Genomic DNA, 10,510 nt, shown 5'->3' on the forward strand with positions numbered 1-10,510 from the left:
CAAGCGCGCTGCCATCGCCGCCTCCTCGCCCTCCCCCTCGGTCGCCATGACAACGAGGATGCGGCTCTCCAGAGGCGGCGCGGAAACTACATTTCCCAGAATGCCCCGGAGCGCGGAGATCACAACCCTCCATTGTTTCGCCCTCCTTCCCACAATTCCATCTTCTGTTGTTCACATCAGCCCACGACGCGCTCCCTTACCCCGCATACCCAGAATCCCTCGGGACTATAAGTCCCGCCGTCCCTTGCGCGCCGATCCCCCGCAGCCAATCAGCAGCGAACAGGTCGCTAAGTGGGAAAGGAAGAGACAAGATGGCGGCAAAAGGTGGCGGCGCTAGCGGAGGAGGCGGCAGCGGCGCTAATAGGAATGGGATATTGGACAAGGTAGTCCGGGCTCGAGCGGGGCAGGCGGGCACCGGTCCTGGGAGAATGCCGCTGGCGTGACGAGGCTGCCTGGGAGAGCTGGGTCTTCTTAGGCGCATCCGCTGCACCCAACGCGGGCTGAGCCTGCGGAACTCACCGCCACAGGGTGTAGGGGTGGCGTTGCCGTAGGGTGAGGTTCTTTGCGGAAACTGCCTCCCCCCCAAAAAAAAAAAAAAAACGGTGAAGAAAATTTTGTGCACAATTATAAAAGCCTGAAATGAAGGAGGAGGGGGATTAGGATGGCACAGATCTGTAGAATGAAACCTCCAGGACCAGAGGCAGTGTATCTGTGTATCCCCCATGCACGGGACAGCGGTGAAAGGAGGCTCCCTCGGTGGGTTTTTGGGGAACTCCCTGGAAAAGCATCTGGCTGGAGAGGCTCGATGCGGAACCAGGTGGAAATCGTTGTGCGGCTGCAGCAAAGCTGTTGTGCGTTTTTAAAAATGCTTTAAAAATGTTTTTTGTTTTATTTTTTCGTTTCCCGAGCTGCCTTGAGCAGCTGCCTGGCGTGGTGGCACATGAATTTTTTTCTGAACAATAAATTGCAGATGGGTCGGATCGGTGCAAGAAAGATCACCCCGTGGATATTTATTTACCTATATTTTATCGAGGTGGACGACACGTGGTGATACTAACTGAAATGGATACAGGGAACTTCCAGGTTCAGGGTCCTTGCTGTTGGGGCCTAGCGATGTGGGAGGGGATGCTGTCTTCCTCACGCCTTCGTTGTAAGCTTGCCATGGGGCATCAAATTGGCAGCCGTTAGGGTGCTGATGGGCCCCTGCCCTGATCCTGGAGGGTGCTGGACCCAGCTCCTTCATGGGTGCGGTTGCCCTTTCTTCTCCCCCTTCCTGTGCCCTTGCTGGCATTTTACAGGGAAGAAATCCTTTAAAAACTGATGGTGTTCTGTTTATATATTCAGTGCATATTTTATTTTTGGGTGACCCAACCTCACTGAGACAGTGTGGTGTGGTGGTTAAGAGTGGTGGGCTCTGATCTGGAGAATTGGGTTTGATTTCCCCACTCCTCCACATGAGCAGCAGACTCTAATCTGGTGAACCGGGTTGGTTTCTCCACTCCTCCACTTGAATCCTGCTGGGTGACCTTGGGCCAGTCACAGCTCTCTGAACTCTTTCAGTCCCACCTGCCTCACCAGGTGTCTGTTGTGGAGAGAGGAAGGGAAGGTGATTGTAAGCTGATTTGAGACTCCTTAAAGGCAGAGAAAAACGGGGTATAAAAACCAACTCTTCTTCTTGATAGGAATGCAATAAATAAATTAAGGAGTAACGAGGCGTGGTGCCTAAAAACAAACCCTGGAGGCTGCCTTTTCTGCCTCCGGTCTCATTTAGGCTCCTCGTTTCCAGCGTGTAGCAGGTAATGGGAAGCTGAATGCAATAATATGGAGGAAACTGGGAAGCCAGGCTGTGGCTCAGTGGTGGAGCGTCTGCCTGGCATGCAGAAGGTCCCAGGTTCAATCCCCGGCATCTCCAGTTAAAAGGACTAGTCAAGCAGATGATGCGAAAGACCTTCCTGAGACTCTGGAGAGCCGCTGCCGGTCTGAGCAGACAATACTGACTTTGATGGAACGAGGGTCTGATTCAGTATAAGGCAGCTTCATGTGTTTAGTGCCGGAGGGCAGGCGATGGAGGTTTGGGTCTGGCCAGTGCCTGGGTGGGCTGTGCATGGTATGGAGAGAATGGACAGGGAGAAGCTTTTCTCCCTCTCTCATAATACCAGAACGCGGGGTCATCTGCTGAAGCTGGGGAGTGACAGATTCAAAACAGATAAAAGGAAGTATTTCTTCGCACAATGCATGATTAAATTGTGGAACTCCCTGCCCCAGGATGTAGTGATGGCTGCCAACTTGGAAGGTTTTAAGAAGGGAGTGGACATGTTCATGGAGGAGAGGGCTATCCATGGCTACTAGTCAAAATGGATACTAGTTATGATGCATGCCTATTGTCTCCAGGATCAGAGGAGCATGCCTGTTATATTAGGCGCTGTGGAACACAGGCAGGATAGATGCTGCTGCAGTTGTCTTGCTTGTGGGATTCCTGGAGGCACCTGGTTGGCCACTGTGTGAACAGACTGCTGGACTTGATGGTTTTTCTTATGTAGAGGGGACTGTCTAGGAGTCCTATGGCAGCTGCCTTGATAGGAACACAGTGAATTCAGTAAAAAGTAATGGGCCATGGTGCCTAAAAGCCAACCCTGAAAGCAGTGTTCCAAAACATCAGATGTTCTCATTACTGAAAAGCTTCTACAGGAAATTGAAGCGGACGGCTCTGATTGGCTGGCACTTTTGTTTTGTTTTTTCTCGAATGCTAGTAATCCCAATTCGCTGTCCAGCAAATCCAGATCGAGATACCTACAATAAAGCTGCCTAATGACTTTGCCCCTTGCTTAATGGAGTGGTGTGTTCGGCTGAAGTCTGCTGCTCTGTTTGGTCCTTAACCTGCTGCCTTTGTGGGTGTGACACTGTTTTTTGTCGTCCCTTCCTGGTGCTTTTTCTTGGTTATTTTATAGGCAGGCTCAATTCTCTTTTGTTCCTTAATGTCAGCATTAATTTATTTATTTATTACACTTATATCCTGCCTCCTGCTGCATAGCAGGACTCAGGGCGGTTATTTAAGCTGTGTTTTGAAAAGGGCGGCTGTTTAAACTGTGTTTTGAAAAGATGTGGGCATTTAAAAACATTCTTTACCGATAAAATGCAAAAAGAGAGAGAAGGCAATACACAGGTGTATTTTGGGAGAGAATTCCACAAATGGGGGGGCCACCGCAGAAAAGCCCTTTCCCCAGTTGCCACCCACCTATCTTCTGCAGGCCCAGGACACCCGGAGAAGGGCCCCCTTAGACGATTTTTACTGGGAATCACACAATTCCTCACGGTTGCTCACACAATTGGTGCCAGTGAATCTCTACCAACAGTTGAGTAGAGCGGAGCTGGCAGGCAGCCCCGAAAGGCCCTGGGGAAGCCAGCCTCGCTGAACCTTTTCTGGGAGAACGATAGCCGTGATCTGCTTCGCAGTGTTTCTCTCAGGGTTATTTCCATTGCGTATGTGAAGCGCCTGTGTCCCGTGAGAAAGGTGCTCAATACCTATTTTTTATAAAAGCTACTCCTAGCTATGGCGTTTTCGGCAAAAGCCTAATAACCTTCGGGGCAGGCAAGGCGGATGGTGGGGTAGATGTGTCACCTGGGAGCAGGACACAAGCCTCTTCGGAGGAGGAGCTGTGTTTCAGCGTAAGAGGTACAATTATGTCAGACGAGAGAACTTTGCGGCAGGAGTGGTTGACGCTGTGGGAACGGCGTGCGTAGAAGTGACTCTTCTCACTCTGCCTTGCAGTGGAAGATCGACGACAAGCCTGTCAAAGTGGACAAGTGGGATGGGTCAGCGGTGAAGAATTCCTTGGACGACTCTGCCAAAAAGGTACCTTCCAGCCCATCCTTTCAACCAACACCCCCCCCCCCCACACACACACACACACCTTTGCTAGTATCTGTGTGTTCTGGTCACTTCTCACATAAAAGTTGGTTTTTATATGCCAACTTTCTCTACCTTTTAAGGAGAATCAAAGCGGCTTACAAACTCCTTGCCCTCCCCACAACAGGCACCCTGTGAGGTATAGGTGGGGCTGAGAGAGTTCAGAGAGAACTGTGACTAGCCCAAGGTCGCCCAACAGGCTTCCTGTGGAGGAGTGGGGAATTGAACCCTGTTCTCCAGATTAGAGTCCACCACTCCTAACCACTACACCACACTGGCTGTTCTTTTTTAAAAAAATAATAATTATTTTTAAACATAAAACAACAAAACAAAAACCACAAACATACATACAACCCATACATACTGAAATTCCACACTTCCAAAGTGTGCCTACACCTATCATATCAATTGCTAACCTCTTGATTATTATTAATAAAATCTATTTAATGGATACTATATTTAAGAACTATGAATACTATATTATTATTGACTGTTACTGATTTTAATTTCTGTTTTTCTATTTAATATTGTTCATCTTAATACTGATGCAAAAACATTCCATCCAAAAATAACATTCTACATCACACTGGCTGTTCTGATTCCTACTTGTTGGCCTTCTCTTCATTATAGTCAGCTCAAAGTAATTTGGGTAATCCCAGTTTCTTTCCTGTCACACGGATCTGTCAACCCTCCTCCTGAAGTGGATTTCCCCAGACATAACTCCAAGCTTCTTGTTTGGCTTGGAAGGCACTCTGCCCTTGCCGTGCAAACGCTGTCAGTTCAGTCATCCTTCAGTTCAGCCCTCTTGCCGCTGTGAGCATTCCTTCTCTCCTGCCCACCAAACGTTGTGGGCCTTTTCTTAAGCTTAGAACCCGGGTGGAGAGCCAGTGTAGTACAATGGTTAGATTGGCGAGGCCTGGGCTCAGATTCTCACTTTGCCCAAAGGTAACTGAGTGACCTTTATGTATTTTATTGACAAGATTTATACCCTGCCTTTCTGCCCTCATGTGGGGCAGCAAGGCAGCTCATAAATTAAAATTATACGTAATAGAAATGCATATTTAAAAAAACATTAAAAGGAAAGTCAGCCACGCCGCCACCCGGTCAGGTTTAGTAGCCAGGAAGCCCCAAAGTCACACCAGAAGGTGGTATGGGCCACCAGCTGGGAGCCAGCATGAGATAGTGGTTAAGAACGGTGGACTGATCTGGAGAACCAGGTTTGATTCCCCACTCCTTCACATGAGGGGTGAAGGCTAATCTGGTGAACTGGGTTGGCTTCCCCACTCCTCCACATGAAGCCAGCTGGGTGACCTTGGGCTAGTCACAGCTCTCAGCCCCACCTACCTCACAGGGTGTCTGTTGTGGGGAGGGGAAGGAAAGGTAACTGTAATCCAGTTTGAGTCTCCCTTAAGTGGTAGAAAAAGTCAGCATATAAAAACCAACTTTTCTTCTTCAACCTCCATGGTTCTTGTCCACATCCTCACACCTTTGTCCCGTTCATGCTCTCTTGGCCTTAACTTAGTAGTGGTGGAAAGTGCCATCAAGTCACAGCTGGCTTATGGCGACCATGTAGGGTTTTCAAGGCAAGAGACGTTCAGAGGTGGTTGGCCATTGCCTGCCTCCGTATAACACCTTTGGTATTCCTTAGAGGTCTCCCATCCAAATACTTGCCAGGGTCGAGGCTGATAGTGTGTGACTGGCCCAAGGTCTCCCAGCAAGCTTCCATGGGAGAGTGGGGGTTCAAACCTGGGTTTCCCAGATCTTAGTCCGACACCTTAACCACTACACCACGCTGGCTCTCGGATCATCTACATAAGAAATGCCATGCTGGATCAGACCAAGGTCCCCCAAATCCACCAGTCTGTTCACCATTTTGACTAGCAGCTATGAATCGCCCTCTCCTCCATGAACATGTCCACCCCCCTCTTAAAGCCTTCGAAATTGACAGCCATCACCACATCCTGGGGCAGGGAGTTTAATTATGCATTGTGTGAAGAAATACTTCCTTTTATGTTTTGAATCTGTCACCCTCCAGCTTCAGCAGTATCATATCATATGGCATCAGAAGGAGATTGAGCTAGAAAAGATTCTTAAGTGTGAGGATGTGTCACTGGCCACCAAGATGAAGTTAATTCATGCCATCGTATTCCCTATTACTATGTATGGGTGTGAAAGCTGGACAATGAAGAAAGCTGATAGGAAGAAAGTAGATTCCTCTGAAATGTGGTGTTAGAGGAGAGTGTTACGGATACCGTGGACTGCCAAAAGAACATATCAGTGGGTTCTAGATCAAATCAAGCCTGCACTGACCTTAGAAGCTAAAATGACTAAACTGAGACTAAACACACACACAACATGTCTCCCCTTAACCGCCTTCTTTCCAAGCTAAACAGCCCTAAGCATTTACGAGTGTGTTTGTGATTTGTTTTTCTCTCTCTTCTAGGTCCTCCTAGAAAAGTATAAGTACGTGGAGAACTTCTGCCTGATCGATGGCCGCCTCATCATTTGCACCATCTCCTGCCTGTTTGCCATAGTGGCTTTAATATGGGATTACCTTCACCCCTTCCCCGAATCAAAGCCGGTCCTCGCGGTCTGTGTCATATCATATCCTTTGCTACGGGCCTGCATTTCACTGGGGCCCCTTTGACGGCTTTGCTGTCTGGGCTGGGCCTGGTTTGTGCTCAGAGGGATATTGCCAAAGCGGCCCTGCTTCTCGGCACCAAATTCCTGCTGTGCACAGTTGCCATAAATGATCTTTTAAAAAATTATTTTACATTATTGTAATCTCTGTAAAGCCCTAACCCGTACAGTCCAAGCTAGCCCGATCTTGTCAGATCTCAGAAGCTAAGCAGGGTTGGCCCTGGCTAGTATTTGGGTGGGAGACCTCCAAGGAATACCAGGCTCACTATGCAGAGGCAGGCAATGGCAAACCACCTCTGAATGTCTATTGCCTTGAAAACCCTACGCGGTGTGACTTGACGGCACTTTCCGCCACAATCTTTGTAAGGGTCCCAATGATGAGAAAGGCAGAAGAGGAGAAGCAATCGAGAAGAGTTCCTTTGAGCTTCCACAAAGCTCCTGATGCATTTCGCAGGGCGTCAGTCTGCACGCTCTTAGATTTGGGGAGGAATTTCCAGGGTGAAAGGACAACCAGGAGGGTGGGCCTGCGATCGGGACCGTGACCAGGAAAGAGGTCCTGAGGCTGCACCTTCAGAATTTCATACCTGAAAACTTGGTATGAAAACCCCTAATTTTGGGGGATTAAGAAAACCCCTTTTTCTTTTTCTTCTTTTTCTTTTCTTTTTTTCCTTCATCACATTTTAAACTTTGTTGTAACTCCGTGTGTGTTTGGTCAGAAATGTTTTACCTAAGTGTATTCACAGACAATCTGCCTGATAGTCTGCCCTGGCATGTGTTGCTCCCCTTCTGAAATTGTGTGTGTGGGGGGGTGAGTCCAGCCCCATAGCCTTTCAGCCATGTCCCGGGCTCAGGCCCTGAATAGGGACATAAGCTTCAGGTGCTAGATAGACTCCTGTCTGCTGCTCAATGTCTTTCTTTAACGCCGCCCCACATATTTTGTGATGATGGGCATTCTGACCATTTATACCTCGTACAAGGAGAAGAGCATCTTCCTGGTAGCTCACAGGAAGGATCCGGCGGGGATGGATCCTGATGACATCTGTCAGCTCTCCTCAAGCTTGAAGCGGTACAGCTGTCTCTATTTTCTGCCCCTAAGCATTTCCCCTCTGCTCTAATCAAACTGATTCCTATGGGCATTGTACCTCTGCATCCTGAGTTCCTACTTTGCAATACCCCTCCCTCCTAATGACTGGGATATAAGGACCCTGGGATTTCCATTCCAATTCGTATCTGAGGATGGAAGCTTGTAAGTTCCTGTTTCTGGGGGTGGGGCGAGGGGGATCCAGTTCCACACATGTTTGATATAGAATCCACCACTAGAGGGGTCAAAACAAGTTTATATCCAGCACATCTCCCTGCAGATTTAAACTGCAGGTTTTTACACTGGGTATAAACTGGTTTATGAGCCCCATGGCGCAGAGTGGTAAGCTGCAGTACTGCAGTCAAAAGCTCTGTTCACAACCTGAGTTTGATCCCGACGGAAGTCGGTTTCAGGTAGCCGGCTCAAGGTTGACTCAGCCTTCCATCCTTCCGAGGTCGGTGAAATGAATACCCAGCTTGCTGAGGGTAAAGGGAAGATGACTGGGGAAGGCACTGGCAAACCACGCCGTAAACAAAGTCTGCCTAGTAAGCATTGGGATGTGACGTCACCCCATGGGTCAGGAATGACCCGGTGCTTGCACAGATGACTACCTTTACCTTTTACCTTTATAAACTTGTTTGCTATCCAGTTAACCACTAGAGGGGGCAAAACACATGCAGAACTGGACACACACACACACCCCGAAAGAAACGGGAACTTACAAGCGAGGAAACAGAGAATGTGGCAAAGCTCCATTGGGATCTCTAGGTGGGCTGGGGTTTCCTTCCTTCCTTGCTACCAGCCGGACTTCTTAACCTGGATTTAACCCAGTTGGAACAAGCCATTGGAGACCGTGTCCCCACTTGGATGGCATGACTAATGAGGCTTTAGATAAAGACTCTCATCTCCAGGCAAGGTTGAAGGAGGTGGGGGGCACAGAAGCATAGCAACTCAATTCGGGAACTTCCTGAGCCATCGTGGTGTAGTGGTTAAGAGCGGTGGTTTGGAGTGGAGGAATCTGATCCCCACTCCTCCACATGAGCGCTGGAGGCTAATCTGGTGAATTGGGTTGGTTTCCCCACTCCTCCACATGAAGCCAGCTGGGTGACCTTGGGCTAGTCACAGCTCTCTTAGAGCTCTCTCAGCCCTACCTACCTTACAGGGTATCTGTTGTAGGGAGAGAAAGGGAAGGAGATCGTAAGCTGGTTTGATTCTTCCTTAAGTGGTAGAGAAAGTTAGCGTATAAAAACCAATTCTTCTTCTGAATGAAGATCACAAGGATTCTCAACCGGCCCACTTGGGCCATGATAAGGGATTTGAGTCGCGCCCGCTCTGTCCCCAGCGCCCTCTCACTCTGACCTCCTTCCCGTGCAGGTTCGACGATAAATACACCCTGAAGATGACGTTCATCAGCGGCAGGACCAAGCAGCAGAGGGAGGCGGAGTTCACCCGGTCCATTGCCAAATTCTTAGACGGCAACGGCACCTTAATCATGGAGGCCTTTGAGCCGGAAGTCTCCAAGCTGCACGACAGCCTGCTGACGGAAAAGAAGACCAAGTAGGCTGTGTTGGAGTCTCTACCTTCCTGCCGGGAGGATAAAGCCAATAAAGCAAAATAGCAACGAATGTTAGCCTCTGTTTTTGTCCTGAAACCCCCCCCCCACCATTCTCTCCCTCTCTCTCTCTTTTCCCTTTCCCCTCCCTCCAGAAAAACAGGAGCAAAAGTCTTGCTAGGCCTGCTTTGCCTTTTTTGCAGGTCTTAAGATCTTACTTGACTTGTTACCGTAGAATTGCCAAGGACTTTTGGGACAGAGAGGTACTGCTTGATCCTGGGTCTGATTTACTGTTTTTTAAATTCTGTGTTTTATAAGAGAACTGTAGGATTCAGCACATAAACATGGCCGATGGGGGAGGGCGGTTACTTTTTACATTAGGAATTCAGGGCAAACAAGCGTGTTCAGTCCAGTACTATTTGTCAGCAAGTTTTCTTTATTTTTATATTTATCAGGAAAGGAAGAGAGGTTTTTTAAAAACAACAACAACAAAGCATTTTATTGATTGCGGGGAGGACTGGGGGAGGAGTAAGCTGGCTATGAAGGAAGATAAGTCTGTCGGGGTGTTTCGGGGAGAAGGCATTTTGTCAGGGTTCGAAGGAGAAGGAGGGCTGTTTAAAATTCACTCCACCTGTGTGTCATTCTCATATGGTGCATTTTCCCCCCATGCTGAAATATCTCTTCCTTTTATCCCTTATACAACTGCCATTTTCTAAAATTTATTTTTTTTCCAATAAAAGGAAACTGAAAACAGCGTCGATGTGTTAATGGGTGGGGCCTCCCAGGGTGCATCGTCGGGTAGTTTTTTGCTAGTGCCATCTCTGCCTAAGAACGGATCGCATGAACTCCATGTTGTGTGTGTGAGTTAAGTTCGAAGTATGATAGCCTCGGTTTAGCCATCTTAGCTTCCAGGGAGAGTTCAGGCTTGATTTGATCTGGAACCCACTGATCTGTCTTTATGGCGGTCTATGGTATCCATAAAACTCTCCTCCAACACCACAGTTCAAACAAATTACTTGCTTTCTGTCTGCTTTCTTCATGGTCCAACTTTCACACCCATACATAGGTCATTTATGCATGGGTACTTTAACTCATGTTCACCCTGGGTCTGTTTCGGTTGTTCCTTGGAGTTCTGCATGAGTTTTCTGTCCATTAGAGATGACCTTGCTGCCAGCCCTCGCAATGTCTGGATCTTCCCATTCCTCTGTTAACCTGACTCTTTCATCTTGCCTGAGCAAATCCCAGGTAAAATCCCCGTGCATAAGGCAAAATGCGGGGCACGCAAGCTTGGTTTCTCTCACAGCCAATTACAAAGCAGGATGTTCAGAGG

General features: G+C 48.4%; 1 protein-coding gene across 1 annotated transcript; it reads left to right on the forward strand.

Annotated features, from left to right (window-relative positions):
• Positions 1-311: 311 nt before the first annotated feature.
• SPCS2 (signal peptidase complex subunit 2) lies at positions 312-9,212 on the forward strand. The gene is made up of 5 exons (XM_056858823.1): positions 312-439; positions 3,742-3,853; positions 6,351-6,511; positions 7,479-7,613; positions 9,003-9,212. Exons 1-5 carry the CDS (start codon positions 312-314, stop codon positions 9,187-9,189), a joined length of 723 nt encoding a protein of 240 aa, XP_056714801.1. The 3' UTR covers positions 9,190-9,212.
• The last annotated feature ends 1,298 nt before the right edge of the window (positions 9,213-10,510 follow it).

Source organism: Euleptes europaea, chromosome 12 (genome assembly GCF_029931775.1).
Source record: "Euleptes europaea isolate rEulEur1 chromosome 12, rEulEur1.hap1, whole genome shotgun sequence".
NCBI lineage: Eukaryota > Metazoa > Chordata > Lepidosauria > Squamata > Sphaerodactylidae > Euleptes > Euleptes europaea.

Coding starts and splice junctions, on each gene's coding strand:
- SPCS2 (XM_056858823.1), top strand. CDS start 312: ATGGCGGCAAAAGGTGGCGGCGCTAGCGGAGGAGGCGGCAGCGGCGCT. Junction 440..3,741: donor CCTGGGAGAATGCCGCTGGC/GTGACGAGGCTG, acceptor CGGCGTGCGTAG/AAGTGACTCTTCTCACTCTG. Junction 7,614..9,002: donor CTCTCCTCAAGCTTGAAGCG/GTACAGCTGTCT, acceptor CTTCCCGTGCAG/GTTCGACGATAAATACACCC.